Source organism: Toxorhynchites rutilus, chromosome 2 (genome assembly GCF_029784135.1).
Source record: "Toxorhynchites rutilus septentrionalis strain SRP chromosome 2, ASM2978413v1, whole genome shotgun sequence".
Classification (NCBI taxonomy): Eukaryota; Metazoa; Arthropoda; class Insecta; order Diptera; family Culicidae; genus Toxorhynchites; species Toxorhynchites rutilus.
The window spans coordinates 11,540,736-11,559,182 of record NC_073745.1 but is presented as its reverse complement, the minus strand read 5'-3'; the positions used below and the strand labels follow the sequence as shown (position 1 = coordinate 11,559,182).

At 40.9% G+C, this 18,447-nt stretch overlaps 1 protein-coding gene across 1 annotated transcript; it reads right to left on the bottom strand.

The window, feature by feature from the left end:
* Positions 1-2,706: 2,706 nt before the first annotated feature.
* On the bottom strand, positions 2,707-15,086 carry LOC129768304 (neuralized-like protein 4). The gene is made up of 5 exons (XM_055769856.1): positions 14,685-15,086; positions 11,059-14,627; positions 10,895-10,999; positions 3,188-4,020; positions 2,707-3,120 (listed from the first exon to the last, which is right to left on the bottom strand). The coding sequence occupies exons 1-5, from the start codon at positions 14,835-14,837 to the stop codon at positions 2,783-2,785; spliced, it is 4,998 nt and encodes a 1,665-aa protein (XP_055625831.1). The 5' UTR covers positions 14,838-15,086; the 3' UTR covers positions 2,707-2,782.
* Positions 15,087-18,447: the final 3,361 nt, after the last annotated feature.

The following is an 18,447-nucleotide window of genomic DNA, read 5'->3' as shown; positions in this document are numbered from 1 at the left end:
TGTTGAAAAATCTCCCTGATGTGGCGAAACATCGCTTGTTGAACTTATTCAATCGGTTTTTGGAGCATAATATTGTTCCTCTATGAATGAGTCCACAGGATTTGGAGTGTTCAACGTATTTTTTAGCACCTCACACAGTCTTCAGAATCCTTGCTCGGTATATATTGCTGAATTGGCAGCGATATACTGGGCGCTGGACAGCGTCGCCTCACGACCTGTTGAACACTATTACATTGTAACGGATAGTCTTAGCTTTGTCGAAGCTATCCGTTCAGTGAGGCCGGAAAAGCACTCGCCGTACTTCCTTGAGAGAATACGAGAAATTTTAAGTGCTTTATCCAGACGCTGTTGTGTCATTACCTTTGTCTGGGTCCCTTCACATTGCTCAATTCCGGGTAACGAGAGGGCTGACTCATTGGCAAAGGTAGGTGCAATTGAAGGCGATATATATCAGCGTCAAATCGCCTTCAATGAATTTTATTCTTTAGTTCGCAAAAATACCATCGCTAACTGGCAACGCAAGTGGAATGAAGATGAATTGGGCCGGTGGTTTCACTCGATTATCCCAAAGGTTAGCCTCAAACCGTGGTTCAAAAGTCTGGACTTGAGTCGGGACTTTATTCGCACCTTCTCCCGACTCATGTCCAATCACTGTTCGTTAGATGCACTACTCTTCCATTTCAATTTAGAAAACTCCCTTCGGGCCCGAGGAAGCCAGCCCAATGTGCCGGTGAGAGATGTGTTGGCTCGGTTAGACCTTGATTACATGTCCCATATATATGTTTTCCTTAAAGCTATAGATCTTCGTGTGTGATTGCCCCTACATCCTTATACCCTCCTTTCCTTCCTTTGCGGGTAATTCGTCCCCTTGCTATAAATAGTAGAATAAGTTGAAATGTAAATAAACTATAGATATACGAATAGATTTAAGAATTGAGTGCTCATCAACATTGTTACAATTTCCTTATATCCCATCCTTCTCCTAAAAATATATCACCCTTCTAAACTCGAGTACACCGCGAGTAATCGGTTTTCCACCTTACTAACCATAGATGTAAGAAAATTGTTTATATATATATATAGTTTTAAAAATATATTCTTTAAACTTAAGTTTAAAGCTTCTTTAAACTTAAGTAACTGAGCCTGTAAAAATAAACGAATTAATAATAAAAAAATACCGAACATGAAACTTTCTTCCCAGCAGGTAAGAACACATAATTTCATATACTTGTGGTAACATATTTTTAATTTTATAGAGCAGTCCTTCATGCAGACTTTATCGAATGCTTGAGCTACTCCAAGAAAAAGTGCTGAGCAATATCCGTGGCCTTCATATACTTTACGAATTTCTTCTATCAATCAGTGCACTTGTTCATGTGTTACCACAATAATGGTGTATGGTCCATGCGGTGATTCGAAACTATTATCGCATTGCATGGTAGATGGAATAAGTACAAAGCGTCCAAATCCTAGAGATTTCACCAACGACACGATCGCAAGCGTAAGCGAATATCAAATATATCAACGAACAAATACTGATAATGTTATTCACAAATATCAACAACGCAGACATTGAAATTGAAAATCGTTGAGTAGTACCATATTCGCCTCAGCTGAGCAAAGAGCAATTCATACATTAGCAAGTCCGTGGATAAAGGAAGTGGCGATGAGGCTGAGATTCTAAGTTAGAATACCGCTGTGAATACTCCTCGATTGAATGACAACAACGAAGTAATGCGGATCCAAATAAGAACGATACATCAGCTCCATTGTTGTCTGGCGCATCGTTAGTTTCACAATTCATTAACGAGACCCAGTAGTTATAAAATTAGCCGTGCATATTGAAAAAGAGCAGCGCGTGTTTTCCTCCAATGAGACAGCAATAATTTACAATAATTTTCAATTAATTTATGCAATTAAATACTTCCATGACGGTTCAAGATGAATGCCGTGGAAAATAATATTTTTTCTGGGCTTTAAAGTTTTTTATGAGCTTTATTCTCAGAATCAGAAATGTGGAATGTTTATTCCATGTTTAAAGAAAAGACAATTATATAAAACAAGTAAATAAATTGGAAAAAGGCATTCGATTTTACAAAGATCGATTCTTTGGTACCGATTTAATCGGTGAATCGATCCCTACGCCGTTTAGACAAGATCGATCTTTTTTGTAAAGATCGCCCAATCCTAATTTCGACCCAATCATCTCCATAAAATCTGATCCATGCGATGGTATCATTTCACCGTCGTATGATTTAGCGCTCGCGATTTCATACGGCTATCTCAGATCGTTCGTTTACAACAATCGTTCCAAAACCCTAGCTCATTTTGAGAAATACGACGCCATAAAAAAAACAGAATCAAATCAAACAACTTCACATGAGCAACAAAGAGCCAGTAGAGAAGCGAATTCAGTTGAATCCGCACTATAGAGGTCGACAACACATTATCGAAAATGAACCTTACGAGTGCCATAGAGCACAAAAACCTTACGATGTACAGAAACGCGCACGATTTTTTGAACACTTTCCAGTAACAGGAAAGCGCATGTTCTACAAATAAACTTTCAATCCAATATTGTTACGTCCTTATGTAGAATTATTTCTGTGGAGATTACAAAGCCATAACAATAAAAAATTAATAACAACGTAATATTCTAATGCGACAGAAAAAATTTGAAACTTTTTGAATAATCCAAATCAATACTGATTGCTATAACATTGAAAGCTAGATGTCTCAATATTTATTAACATACATCTGGTCAATATGAGTCCCGCCTAATTTATGCTGGGGTGAGTAAAACCATCAAAGCGGTTAATACACATGCATCGGCTTCCTTCGTCGTCCAATAGCGCAGTACATACGAACCAATGGACGAAGGACCAGTTTCGTTCGTCGCACTTGTGCCCTCTCCAAATCCAATGTTTGATAATGCTTGGGCGCGTACCCGCACCTCGAATGTAGCACAAATGCGGTAGCAAATGTTGTTTGCCATATACCGGTGGAATGATGATCGCTGCGAGCGTTCACTTGGATCGGGCGCTGATTGCAGCAGGATGTGTGTGCCCGGAACAAAATCGTCACCAACGGTAGTGCCCTCCGGAATAAACTGACAAGATTCTGTGAACGGAACGGAAGCCAATTTTAGCAAAATAGCGGAATACACAAACATGAATGTGGATACTACCTATGGGCAACGGTTGTCCATGATCTAGAACCGATCGAATTTTCTCCACTCTTGCGTTGTAATAAACAGTGGTCCAAACAGAATCCTCGCTGGTGTTTGTAGCACAAGAGCTGCTCAGTGTTTGTGGATTTATTTTGAATCTTGCCCACCCCTTGACGGCTGAGTTGTGCAGTGATGGAACGCAGCCGTCGCAAAAGCACGCGAAACTGTCACCGGTGAAGAAAACATCCGGCAGCATGAGCGTACGCTTGAAACCCATTACAAGCTTAAGATATTCACAGTCTTTATTTTCCATCACACTCAGCACCGATGATGATGAAATCGAATTGGCTCGCGAGGATCGTATGTGATCCTCGACGACTTCGACTATGTTCGACGAACGATGATGATTTGCGGCATTGGTCGCACCGCTCAAAGTGTTTGACAATAGCGTTTGAGTGGGTGAGCTACGCTCTGGTGCTGTCGAGCAAGAGGGTTGCAATGATAGCCCCAGTTTGGCACGATTATTAGCAATCGTGTTACTATCTTCGTCCACTTCGGATTCGTTAAGCTGGATGCTGAAATCTATGTTGCTGTCCACATCCTCCAAATAGTTTGGGTCAGTGTTGTTCTCTTGATTGACCGTAGCCTGAGAGTTGGCGATAGTTGGTTGAAGGCTGGCTGGATTCGAGCGATAATCTTCGAAGCCTTCATCAAAGTTCACGGACTGGGAGAGCTCCCCACCACGATTGCTGTCGAAGCTGCCCTGAAGAGCGTTGAATCGGTGTGTGCTCTGGCTTCGCTGAATGTTGAGATTCGTCGAATGCTGCAGCTGAAGTGAATCTCGCAGACAACTGCAATAAAATATTATTTTAATTTTGTTTTTTTAATTTTTCTTATTTTTATTGAGTTTAACATTTTTACATAAATTTCCGTTATTTCTTTTATGCAGTGACTTGAAATATCTTACAGCTGCACATTTTTTATGATCGTTTTTTTTTGTAGTTACACTTTTGGACACAAGTATTCGTCATGCTTTCGTTCATATAGGTCGCTTAAATTGTTTTTCGCGTCCATTGATTGATTCATGTGTGATAGGTTCTGTGCAATCTTCATTATCTAACGATTGTTTTTTATGAAACACTCTACTGTTCTCATTTACGGGGAGCACAATAATCAGGTACCACATTATTGGGCGGACAAAAATATTCGTCACATAAAAAAGTTTTCATTTTTGCTTGATTTTTATTGAAATCGGGTGTTTCCGTGTATTATCCGTTCGAATTTGAAGAAAATGAGTAGGAAAAAAAATAGTATGAATGAACGAGTTCATTGTATTTTTCAAGTTTCCGAAATATCCATAGGCCAAAAAAAACAGTCCAAAGCATAATTAAACGATTTAAAAATACCGAAAACCTTGACAAAAACCATGAAAAGGACGTTCAAGCAGGTTGACCGATAGAGAAAAGCGAGAAATTATACGAATTATTGAGAAAGAACCAAAAGCAACTTCCTCAGAAGTGCGCAGAGAGTTGCTGGAGTTCAGTAGAATGGAAAATCCAGAACGGTGAGCAGAGTTTTGTATAAATCCAAGTATGAAGCTCGTGTAAAACCCTTTAACACCTTCGTCGCCCAGAGCGATTCGGTCGAGTTTCTTCCGGGGCTCAAATTCAACTGTCGGTGCGCTAGAGAAATAAGCAGAAAACGATAATAATGAATTCGGGTACGATTCAGGACTACTTTTCTGTTGAATCCGAATGAAATCAACCGACTGCTGATTAGAAAACGTATAAAAATAAGTTTTCAGTCAATTATACAGTGTTGGAAATGATAATAAAAAATGAAATTCAACCGAACGTACTTGCTTCATATACTATATTCGATGGTGATGAATATCTACAATTTTATTGGAGAATATAGAATATTCTGTTGTAGGTGTTGTTGTGCACCTACACGGTGAAACAACGAAACCCAAAATTTGATAAATTTCTGCTCAACAATGCAAAAGAAAGGGGCTAATTAGAGCTCGAATATTGTTTTTTTTTATCTAAGAATTTTAGTGGATTGACTGAACTATCTCGTGTTTCCTCATATTTCAAACATTTCTGAGTCTAATTCTTATTTTGAGGTATTTTTCATAATCGTGCGTGGTAGATTGTATATAAATTCAATATTACATTGCATAAGTTTAGATGCGTAATGGAGTGCGATAGAATGTTTCTTAAACATAATAATAGAGTCTTGTTTTCAGAGACAAATGATCTTTTAATTAAATTTCTTCTGGTGATACGGTAATGAAATTTAAATCGCAAATCAATAGCAAAAAGGTTTTCCAATAAATTGCTCCTGCTGTTGAAGCTCAAGAAGCGATTTGTTCCCAATAGCCATAATCATAAGTTTTTTCAGTCGATCCTCTCTCATCGTTGATCATAAGTAGGTTTTCAGTCTACGAAGAACTAAAAAACTTTGTTCGACCGATGCTGTGGTTGGAGCAAGCGTTAGTATTAGCTTTGCGAATAAAACAATTTCCGGAAAAATATCGTCAAGATTGCTACCGATCAGTGTTTTCATAATCTCTGGTGCGAATGAAATCGTATCACCATCCCACTTTATGTCACCTAGATACAAAGATTTCTTCCAGACAAGTAGAAATTTCTTTATTAAATGTTTCAACTATGTTGATCATCCTAGAGTTGTAGACCCACTTGACTCTGCACAAGTTCGGGATCTTCTGCTGCATAAATTTCTTCAACTCGTAATCGCGCTTTGGGCTTTGGATAAAAAATGGTGCCAACGAAGAGAGGGAAGAAAAACATTTCCTTGTTTTTGAATTATTCGTGCAAGAGTGCAGAAAAACAATATTGAGAACATGCGTCTTACAATGAATATGATAAGCGTTTGGAAACGACTTCTTTGCGATCGCCTGGATTTCTCCTTTATCTCCTGACATCACTCGAGCTCCATCATATGTTTGCGAAACCAGCTTAGCAGGTGATACGCCAAATTGATGCAGTAAACTAAACTCATTCTGAATTTATTCTGATGTTCCAGAAAATATTACCGTGGTATTTATGAAGACGGAAACCGACATATCTTTCGTAGCCAAAAAGTTACACATGTCCTTATAGTTTCCTCTATTTACAGACGTTATGCTTTAATCGTGACCTTGGAACCATGTGAACTGAGAAGCCAAACTAATTCAATGAGAATTTTCATGCCTTCTCTGTTTTTCTTCACAATTGAAATATGCTTGTTTCTTACGATTTCATTAGCATGACCTAACGCAGCTTCAATGCAAGTTAGCTCAAACGTGCGACATGTCATGCTGTTGTTGGTGTGCTCTTTGGTAGCTGAATGAGTATTTATAGCGAAAGATGGATGATTAAATTCTGCATATCCTACTCTGTATAATTCATTAAGACTTATGTCAGATGAATGTATCTAATAAAAATAAAAGTATCTCTACACTGTTTTCTGCTGGGCTTTGTAACAGCAAACAAGGCCAACAAAATAGCTTTACTCTTGCCCCTGAACCACAAAGCTACTTCGCGTCGCGAGCTGTAGCATCAAAGTTCCGTGTAACTATTTTACCGTTTCTAGCACAAATCGTTTTCAACATGTCCAGTTTTGGCCGCGGAAAATCCATTTTCGCAAAAAGTTATTTCTCTTTCACAGTTCTTTTCGCAAACGGCCTTTTCCAAAACTCATCGACAATATGTGATTTGTGATGACTTAGCGCGAATCTCAATTGGCACACCGAAAAATAAACTGGATGAAATTTTGTCATCTGGAGTGCGCCAATCCGACTGCGAATCTAAAGCGTGGATCCCCTAACGTGCAAAGTAAAATATGCACGATACATACGCTAATACATTGGCAATTTACTAGAGTGTGTGAGCGCCGCTCTATCTGTTCACCGAAAAAGTGCACAGAGACTGATGTCGATGACGTAATAAATCATCTGCGTCAAACAAGCTTTCAGAGAGCCGCTATATAAAAGCATCTTACGCAAAGCGCGCCGATTGAAGATCTGGATCTGGTTGTCTCAACTCGAGATCTTCTCTTGTGCACAGAGTCCACTGCACGAAATCGTTGCCAACACATTGGCAGTTTAGTTTCCCAAAGCTTCAACACAATTTTACTAATCAGTGTGTAGATATACGTAATTTTTGTGCACTAATCGATGTGCACTGACTGGGGAGAGCATAGAATAAATGGTACAAAATAGAAACCAATATACGTAATTCTGCACAGTGCGTGGACTGGGAGAGCCGTATTTTTTTCATACCTTCCAGACGTTCCTGTTTTGAGCTCTAGTCTGTGCATAGCAGAGTAGGAGCGTTTCATATTTTTTTTCTTTTTAACACTCCTATACTCGCGCATTGGTCTGTCAGACCGAGAAATCAGCAATTCGTTCATTTCTTAGAAAATATCAACACTACGAATTTGCGATTCTCTCTAGCTTCGTTATTTGTCGTTCGTTATCGTTTAGCGTATCGCATGTTTTGGTACAATGGGGACGTGTGCCACTTTTTTAACACTTTCGGTCTGACACACCGACGCGAGTATAGGAGTAACTTTTTTGGACAAGTGCCTTTTTTCATATTCTAGAATATTGTTGAAAGAAATGTATAAATTAATGTTAGTGGCGTGGAATATCTTATGCATATAATGCATAAGATCATTACCGGACTATTATTATTTGATTTCAGTCCCTTTAGTAACTGTATTGAACGGATCCATATATTAACTATTCGTCGTTAGATTCATACGTTCAAAAGCAAAATATAAATGTTTGACTTTTGTATAGTTTATTCGCTAAATATAATGGTCATACATTTACACACTTGTGAAAGAATTTCACTAGTGGAAGAATTGTAAACAGTAAACTATGAACTAATCGGTACCTTATTGTAATTTTTAACAGTTACAGTTTCGGGGATATTTTTCTTATAATGGACAATATCCACAAGAAAACAAGAAAAAGAAAAGGAAATTCCTGCGATGCAGCAAACACATTACTTTCGCGCCGCTTAGAAGAGAAAGAGTGTGAGGAGATAGAGTTGCTTTACCGTTCTCGAGAGCCTTGGAAGTTCTTCAAGAATTTAAACGCTTCGGAGACATCTTGATGAACGAACGCGAGGTAATCGAAAGGTGGAGGCAGCACTACGATGAGCACCTGAACAGCGCGCAGACAGGAAACCAAGATCAGAGGTGCCACGTGGACAAGTGAGCTACCTGTTTAATCAACATTAGAAACATTAAAACAACGGTATTGTGATGACAAATTTGACCATTTCTTAGCATTTATCTTTATAACAAAAGAATGTCAACACTGTCAACTTTGAGCAAGCTTGTCAATAATTTCCTCATATAAGAATGGCATCGGCTTCATCTCATAAAAGAAATCTTTTTCCACATCCATCATCATAATTTCGTTTCTGGCCCGATTTCGACCGCAAATAACTCTTTATCCGTCGAAAGACACAAAAGGTGTATAGTTCTTTAAACTGTTTTTTCGTCAATGATTTCTCAATAATCGAGTCAGACAAACGACGACAATCGATAACGTAACGGTCATTCATAGTTTCGCCAGTACATCAATTGCATCTTTGAGCATACTGTCGAAATGATGATCCGCTTTAAACCCCTCCATAGAAGCAAGGCAAGTCTTGGCGTGACGCACACATTCTACTACGCCTAATGTCTTTGTTTGTAAAATTTGATAAAGAACGTCTGTACTCACTAAAAATTCCAGCAAGAATACAGTGTTGAACTCAAGCATGAATGCGTGAAGACCTCCGGCTGTACTACAAGTTTTAGCATCAATATACAGAACTCCACCAGACGTTCCGCTAAAACTTTGTTGTTTATAAATTCATGGCACGCGAGATCCCTGGCGGATATCAAGGTGTGTTTTCTATCGTTTCCATCGATTTTGCAAAAAACTTCAAATGTCATTTTTACGTAAAGCGACGCATTAGAAGTAGTGATCGCTTCATACATAGCTAACTGCGTTTGCCCTGTCGCATCTTCAAGTATGCAGAAAAGAATTTGAATGACGGCGGGTTCAGATGAAAAGTTTGAACCCGGTAGTCATTACTGCTTATTTCGTAGTGTTGTGCTGCGGGTGGGTGGTGTAATATAATCAAGTGTAGCCATCATAATACATTCTTCACGGTGAAGAAATTTCACCCAAATAGTAAATAAAATGAGGATATTGGGATAATTTGGATATTACAAAAAAGTAACATTCGATAGTTCCTCATCTATGCTACGAATGTGAAATAACACACTTTTTCTGAGAATGTCTGACCTGTCGTATGAACGGTTTGAACAGACGGGCGATACGTCACTGACCAAGACAGCGTTGATGAGGGCTATACCGGTGCAGTCAACAACAACGATGTACCTCCCACGATGAATGAGATTAAGGAAGCCATTCATCACATCAAGCAGCTAGTCATTAGATGGATTGTGGAAACTACCGTGCAATCACGATGCTGAATGATGTTTACAAAATTATGTCTCAGATCCTCTTTCGCTGACGGACCAGATTTTTACACTGCAGCAGATCATCCATAAATACCGCGAGTATCAGGTCCCTACGCACCATATCGTTGTCGACTCCAAGACCGCATATGATATAATCGACCGACGACAGCTATGGGAATTCATAGACAAGCACGACTTTCCCCGAAAGCTGACAAGACTGAGTCAGGCAACGATGAACGGTGTGGGGTGCAGTGTCCGGATCTCAGGCGATCTATCGGAATCGTCTGAGAATCTCAGAGGACTTCGACAAGGCGGTGACCTCTTCTGTCTACTTTTAAATGTGGCGCTGGAAGGCGTTATACGGAGAGCGGGCTTCAACATGTGGGGCACGATTTTCAACAAGTCTAGTTTGTTTATGTGCTTCGCCGACGACGGAAGGAAGGACACATTGAACGTTAGCGGACTTGTATACCAGACTGGAACACAAAACAGGGCTGATTGGGTTTGAGATCAATTCGTCTAAGATTAAATAAATGCTAACAGGAGGAACTGGTCGCAACAGAATTCTTCTTGGTAGTAGTGCTGTGATCGACAGCGACGAGCTCGAGGTGGTAGAGGAACTGTCAACAACAGCCGTGAAATTCCAAGACGCATAATCAACGGAAGTCGCACCTACTATGGGTTCCGCGAATCCTCAAGGTCCAACAAACTCCAACCTAGTACGAAGTGTAACCAACCTCGTACAAATCCCTAATTCGACCGGTTGTTCTCTATAGGCACGAAGCATGGACGATGCTTGAAGAGGACTCACTAGCGCTTAGTGTTTTCGAACGCCGAGTGCTCAGAACAATATACGTTGGTGTGCAGGAAAACGGAGTATATGGAGAAGGAGAATGAACCACAAACTGGCGCAACTCTACGGCGAATCCAGCATCCAAAAAGTCGCCAAGGTTGAACGAGTTCCATGTTGCAAGATTGCCGACCAGCGGCCATGCAAAAATGGTGTTCGCAACGATTCCGTTAGGAAGAAGGGAAGGAGCCCAGCGAGCAAGGTGGTTGGACCAGATGGAGCAGGACTTGACAAGAATCAGTGCGGCCGGAAGTTGGAAAACTGCAGCTATGAACCGAATTCATTGGTGGAATAATGTTGTGTTTAAGATCCAATTTCTTCATGGGATGTAGCATAATTGTAAAAAAAACATTTTTCTTAAACCGACTCTAGTCTGAGCTTACCATGAATTTGTGAAGTCCTGAGTCCTAGCTTCATTGGCTGTGCGATTTTTAATCGATATGTTCATCAACAGATTCTCGGAGACACTATCCATCACTGAGCGACTCCTGTTATAAAAATATATATTTAAGAATCATATCAATTCTCGAAACAAATTTATACTAACATCGAAGAAGATCCAGGATTCGAAACACAAGCAATATCGGTCTCCTTCTCATGAACTTCCAAGTCCGCCTTCTCGCATTGGGGAACATTCTCCACGTCGGCTGACGATGGTCCGGCAGCACCGACACCAGTGGATCCGGAAGGCATCACCGCCAACTCTTCATTGATGGGACTTGCGTTTTTCGGATCACCGTTGACGATGGATATTTTTTCACACTTGCCATACAGATCGAACACAGGATAGACATGATGGGGCAACCCAATAGCCAAATCGTCCAGCTGCGTTTGACCGAATGTGATTCCCAAGTTTCCTGCGTGACTAAGCGTCAGAGTAATGACGGTGCCAACTTGGATCTGTTCGAAGATCTCCGCGTACTTCGACTGAGTTTTGTTTCCGTTTATATTGATGTAATCATGGGTGGCGATCCAACAAGGTCTCCGGAACAGGATGGCCGATGTTGGGAATGGGAACTGATGCGTCCCGGGACAAACGCCAAGCACGCCAACGGCAATTGTACCCTTCCACTTGGGGTTGATTTGGTTGATTTTGATACTCATGCTGTGTCCTTTGCAGATCGGTTTGGACAGACAAACAACTCCCTGATGGTAGGACTGAACGCGCGAGGCGGTCTTCTTGTCCTCGAACAGCTGGATGTTTTTACCGTGACATTCCGAAAACTCGAACGACAGACTATCAGAGTCAATTGACTCGAGCATTGAGTCCTGCTTGTTGAGAGGGTCCAAACCTAGCTCGAGTGAATCCTGCAAACGTAGGCTGCAAGGTCGCAGAGGTGACGAAGGTCCTTGGGAAGAGATAACCTGAACGGCCATCGTAGATCCCAGCAGCTCTACCACGGCAAAACTATCTTCCGAAACGTTTTGAAAGGATATATTCATATCTTCTGAATTTAGTAGGATTTTGAGCGTCCGAGAGGCTGTCAGTTCTATTGCGATGCGATCACCAACTCTCAGCCAGTCCAGCGAGGCGAGAGATTTCTGGAGCAGTGTAGAATTGTAACGCACCTCGTTTCCACTGACGTACCAAACATTAGCCGGAATGCGTTTCATACTGATGGGAATGTTCTTTCTAACATGCTCATCCGAGAGATTCAAATCCGTCACTCCAACTTTCAAGCTGCCCGCGTAAAGGGGATTTATTTCGGTAATTTTTATCTCGAATGTTTCCCCGACTACCAACGGTCGCTCCGAGAAGACCAGACAATGCGAGAGGGCCGCATTCGTGCAGCGAGAAGCCAGCGTCCAGTTTTGCATCAAGGTGACATTGCCTGAAATACACGACCAGCGGTGCTTCGATTCCAGGGCCGGTTGGATGACCGAAGTTGCCTGTAAGCTCTGCGAGTTCTCACTTATTGCGTACGGGGCTCGAATGTCCGGTTGTGGCGTTGTGATGCTGACTTGTGCGCACTGACCGTAGAGATCGATCACAGCGAACAGATTCGGAGCTTTGCACTCATAATACGGACCCTGATCGATTCCGTTGATGAAGAAATGGATGTTATCTCCGTTTCGCATAACTCCCACCCGGGATCCGGCGGTGAGGGTATCCAAATCGAACGGCAAATCGTTGCGAATGGTTACACCATTACGCATCAAGGTGGTCCCGGAGATCATAATGGTATCGTGTTCCAGATCCGTTGCAGTGCTCGGTAAGCTCAGTTCGTCCGGTCGAATGCCCGTGACTCCAATCTCGATGCTTCCATTCCATTGATCCACTACAGTTTCCAGAATGATTTCGAATAATTCACGCTGTCTTAGCGGTCTGTTGCTGAACACAATCGAGTCATTGAACTCCGCTAACGCTTTGGGCCGACACGCGGTCAATCCACCATTGGAGATTCGTGCATTCTTTCCATGAACCGAGTGGAACTTAAGTTTCGGTTCATTGCTGAACAGAGTAGTATTCGAAATGGTTGAATTACCAGTGTCAGGGGTTCCACATTCCGAAGTGTCGACAATGCTTGCCTGAGCCGCCTGCCCATACAGATCAATCACACCGTAAACCTTCTCCGGGACATTGGAGGCTGCCGGACCTTGATCTACACCGTTAACCCAAAAATGTAACGTCCCATCATCCTTGCGAACCACACCCACCCGATCTCCGACCTGCAGGCGATCTAGATTTTGTCCATACTGTTCAATGACGGTCATTCCATTGTGCATCACGCCATTTCCGGTCATCATCCATGTCCCGGACCGCACATTGGTCATGGTGAAGGGAAAATCCAGCTCCGTTGGACCGTGCGTGGTAACTCCCATTTCTATCGATCCGGCCCACTTGGTAACCACTCTCTCCAGACGAACTTGAAACATTTCATTCGGTCGAAGTGCTCGTCTGGTTAAAACCACTCCATTATTGAAATCATCCGACGCGTTTGGACGCAAAGCGGTTCTTCCGCTGTGGGTAACACTTGCGTGGGATCCACAGATGGGATGGAACAGAAGCCTATCTGTTTGAATGTAATCGATCTCGGGGCTTGGTGGAATCAATTCTTGCTCTGCAACCGGTAAGCTCATCAAATTGTTGCGTCTAGTGACCAAATTTTGTTGCTCCCGTTCATCTCGATCCACAATCGTAACTTTGATCGTCATTCCGTATAGATCGATGACTCCCCAGAGAGTCTGAGATACTCTAGTTGCAGCTACTCCCTGGTCACGACCGTTGATATAATAATGTAGATTGCCATTGGATTTACGCATCATGCCAACCCGATCGCCTTCACGTAACTCATCCAAATTGAACTCTCCATATTCCCGCCGGGTTCCCTTTCCATTGGTAAGAATACCACAGCCAGACATCATGATTGTGCCACTGCGTAAGTTGGTCATAGTAGCTGGAAACTGCAGAGCCGAAGGACAATGTGTTGTAACACCCACTTCTATTGAACCGGACCATTTATCCACCAGCCGATCGATACGTATTTCGAACAGTTCATTATCTCGCAGCGGTCGATGAGTCATAACGACTCCATTGTTAAACTCATCCAATGGCCGACGTCTTTCCGCGGTACGGCAATTCAAGCTCAACTTCACCAGAGATCCACAACGGGTATGAAATCTCAACTTATCGTTCGGATCAATTCCATCTGGTCCCGCTCCCGAACCGGAGGGGCCACCTCCGTTCGCAGTAGAACTGACGGACATTTCTACCGACATTGCAATATCAATGTTCTGCGAAATTTGAGTACTTTCGTTGCTGTATTCCAAGCTGTCCGAAGGACAGATTGAAACCTGTACACATTTTCCGTACAGATTAACTAACGCATGAACATTTTTCGGAATGTCAACCGCAGCCACACCCTGTGACTCACCATTCACGTAGAAGATCAATTCCCCCTGAGCCGTTCGCAGCACTCCGACACGATCCCCCTCGCCAAGTTTGTCCAGATCAGACCCATAATACTCCATCAGCGAGAGACCATCCTTGAGCACCGAAATCCCAGACATAACCCATGTGCCGTTCCGCAACTTAGTTGCGCACGGAGGCAGTTCCGTCGTTTCCGGATTGACAGTCGTCACTCCAATTTCGATGCTCCCACTCCAGGCGTGTATCTGTGGAACATCATCAGTATAAGATAACAAAACACGCTCCCAAACCAAGATCAATACCTTCTCATCGATCCGCACTTCAAACAGGACATCATCCTGGAGTGGCTCCGCACTCAGCACTAGCCCGTGGTTGAATTCGCTGATATTCCGCATAGCCATTCGATTATTGTTGGCCAGCAGAATCCGCTTGCCACATCGTCGATGGAACGACATTGTTCACGAGATTCACAAACCCCTTTTTTAAATTGGCTAATTTCTTGTAGACAATCACAACCACGCAAACAAAAACAAAGCTTCGCGAGACGGGAGTGAAAATTTTTGACAGCTTGCGTGGTTGGATCGATAAACGGCTACAAAATCCAAAAACAGTTATTATTACCACTACTACATGCCTGCTGAAGGTACGTTGGAATTGGTGTAATCCAGTGTGGGACCGGTTTGTTGCGCGCACGTGCGTTTGTTATCAAACATTATCAGCTGTTTAGCTCGCGTGTTTACCAACAGAATGAAGGGTGTCTAGTCGATGACAGGTGACCTTGAAAGAATAATATGAAATAGGGTTCTACTTAACTATTTTGTTTGCTATTTTCATGTTAGCTGCTATAAAAGTTTAGAATCTACAGGATCTTTCAGTTTAAACGATCACGCAAAAAAAAAATCAAAAACTTCTACAAAAGTGAACCGATTTTATTTAAAAAAAAACGAAAACAAAGCTTCTTTTAGGACATTTTCGATGTGGCCACTCCTTTTTCGATAACGCGTTTCAAACGATGAAAAAGATTTTTCACGCACAGTTCTAAGGGGCCGTCCACATACCACGTGGACAGAAAAAGTACGATTTTAGACTCCTCCCTCCCCTTCCGTGGACAAGCGTGGACACTTTAATACCCTTCCCCCTGTTGTCCACGTGGACATTTTTCCTTATTTTACTAGAATAATTGATGAAATAACTGAAATGCGCATAAATTATGTTTTAACTCTATTCAAGTTTATTTGTTTCACATTCTACTAGCTGTACCCTGTCACGCTTTGCTGTGGCACATTAAGGTTTTATGGCAGAGAAACGATTAGCAAAAGCGTATGTTTCGCATGGGTGAATTTTCGATACTTGAAATACTTTGTTTTTGTATTAACTGCGATGATATAAAGTCTATCTTGTTTCCCAACACGAAAACGTGCAAAATACTGTTGAACAATCCGCATCCGAGTTTAAACACCACAATTGCAAAGATTGGTTTTGAGTAACGCCAATCGAATAAAAATGAATGTATTTAAAATCATTATCAGATACAATTTTAATCACGATTTTTTAAACACTTTCAAAAAATATGTTGCTATCACATAGAATACATATTCAATACTAGATAGTACATTTACGTTCACAGCTTTATTTCAGTTGGCAGTAGCAAAACCAATCCTTGAAGCGTGTTTTATATTTTGTCATAATATGAGCCCCATCAGTACCGAACTTTTCGAGCGCACACGAACGAACAGAACAATTTTTCATACATAAATTATTTTTTATTATTAAAAAATAATCTCAAGGAAAGAAAAGATAAAGTAGGAAGCATGCACTGATATCTATAAATCTATATTTAACAAAGGATTGAGGAGTAAAGGGTCGAAATTTTTAAGTGATTTCGGAACGCTGTACCGTTTTGACTTATATTCCGAACAGACTCAAATTCCGTCCATTATTCAATTTTTTTATAACATTGATGTTCAATAAATTTAATTTCAAAATGAAGTGTTCGGCATTTGAGTCAAAAATCAGAATTTCGGAATTTGAGACAAAATGGTTCAATTTGGTTGATAAAAACAATATCATGCATTTTTGGAAAATTAGTAAAAACCCATTAAAACACAAAATTTTAAGTTTCTTCGTTACTCCTAAAAGATACTTGATTCCATTAATTCGAATATTTTACAACTGTATTCATTTTGCACGCAATTCTGTATGAAAAACTATACAGACATTATTATCCTAAGAATAACTATTCTCGATATAAAGCAACATGTATAGAAAGTTATATCTCATGAAAAACCATTTACGCATACCATGAAATTTCAATCTCAATCCCTTGGAATCGTTTAATTTTTATAGTTTTGGGCTATGGGCGCCTATGCATACTCCGTAACTATGAAAGTTCGATCAAAGGAAGTTTACATGAGAATATAGATGCCACTGAAAAAGTTCAACGATTTGGGAAAAAATGAACGTTTGACTGAGCTGCACTCTCAGATGGCTCATTCCGTTTATTGATAAATACGGAGAGTTTTGAAATTCTTAAAAATGTAACAGATTTTATTTAATTTTGAATGTATTGGTGATTGTATTTAAAAGATATATTTGTTCTTCCTGTCCACGTGGATTAAGTCTGTACCCCCTCCCCCTCTCCGTGGACGAGCGTGAACATTTTTCTACCCCCTACCCCCTAGAGTTGTCCACGTGGTATGTGGACAGCCCCTAACATTACGACTTCGATGGTATTGAAAATCCGAGTTATTTCTTCTCTAAGTTCCTCCAAATTTTGTGGCTTATTAACATAGCGACGGTCTTTCACGTACCCCTTGAAGAAGTAATCGACGACGAGAAATGTTGAAATTCTTACCATAAGAGGAGAAAGTTTCATTAAGGCTTCGGTTGCTCGAGTAATACGATTTCACCAAAAATACACGCTCTTGTAAATTGTACATCTTAACACTAAAAACCATCCGATTAGACTGAACGAGTAGCCGAATATTATCGTCCCGAAATGGGGAATGCAGTGTTACCTTCGACGGGGCGATTTTTTTTTTATAAAGAGCTATTCGTTTTTTTCGCGTGAGAGTTTAATTTGAAAAACCCTGTGAGACCCGGATTGGTGTGTTGGTTTCCATTGCATTGGTACATAACATGGATTTCATCGCCTTTTATAGTAAAACCTGTTTTTGTGCGGTTTTTTGTTCTTGTGCGGTTTTTTTTTGTGCGATTTTTTTTGTGCGGTATATGAAAAGAAGCATATTTGACGAAGTTATCGTCTATTTAGTTTTTCTTCGATGGTATATATGCATTTCAGTACGAAAAAAGCATATTTGCGTCTCAATTATCCACTTCTGAAATCATTCCCCTCCTATCATCAAATGCTCTAAGTTTTTCTATGTTTTTGCATGACCTGATTTCTAAGAGCAACACGTTTCGACATGCAACTAAAAGCACAAAACAGCCACGCGCAACCGAAAAGGCAAAGTGTCTCATCGCAAAGCAGGAAAACAAAAGGAAATTGAACGGTGAATGGCGTAGATTTGAGTTATTTTCTTGGGGGAAACTTTTTTTATGCGGTCCCTATCTACCGCACAAAAAAAGGTTTGCCTGTACTACCACCTGTGGTGTCCTACGGGGAACCAGTTTTGGACCGCTTTTATTTGTGACTGTTCGCGGAGGTGAACGTATGAAACACACGAAATTAACGCGTTTTAGTTCGCGAATTTGAAAAAAAAGAGCGTCGGGATAAAACTAAGCGCGAAAGTGCGTGAATTTTCACCGCTTCACGCCTTACTTGGACCACCACGACTTGGTACTAGGATTGGACGATCTTTATTAAAAGATCAATCTTGTCGAATCGATTTTCCAAACGGCGTAGAGATCGATCCACTGATTAAATCGGTACCAGAGAATCGATCTTTGCCGAATCGATCTTTGCCAAATCAATCTTTGAAAAATTAAAAGCTTATTTTTGATTTATTCTATATGAATGTCGTCTTTTCTTTAAACTAGGAATATTCATATTTCTATTCGAACATCAAAAGTATTTTGTTTTGTTCCTCAGTATGGAGGCCACAG

Coding starts and splice junctions, on each gene's coding strand:
- LOC129768304 (XM_055769856.1), bottom strand. CDS start 14,837: ATGTCGTTCCATCGACGATGTGGCAAGCGGATTCTGCTGGCCAACAAT. Junction 4,021..10,894: donor CAGGACTTCACAAATTCATG/GTAAGCTCAGAC, acceptor ATTTTATTGCAG/TTGTCTGCGAGATTCACTTC. Junction 3,121..3,187: donor TGGACAACCGTTGCCCATAG/GTAGTATCCACA, acceptor TTCCGTTCACAG/AATCTTGTCAGTTTATTCCG.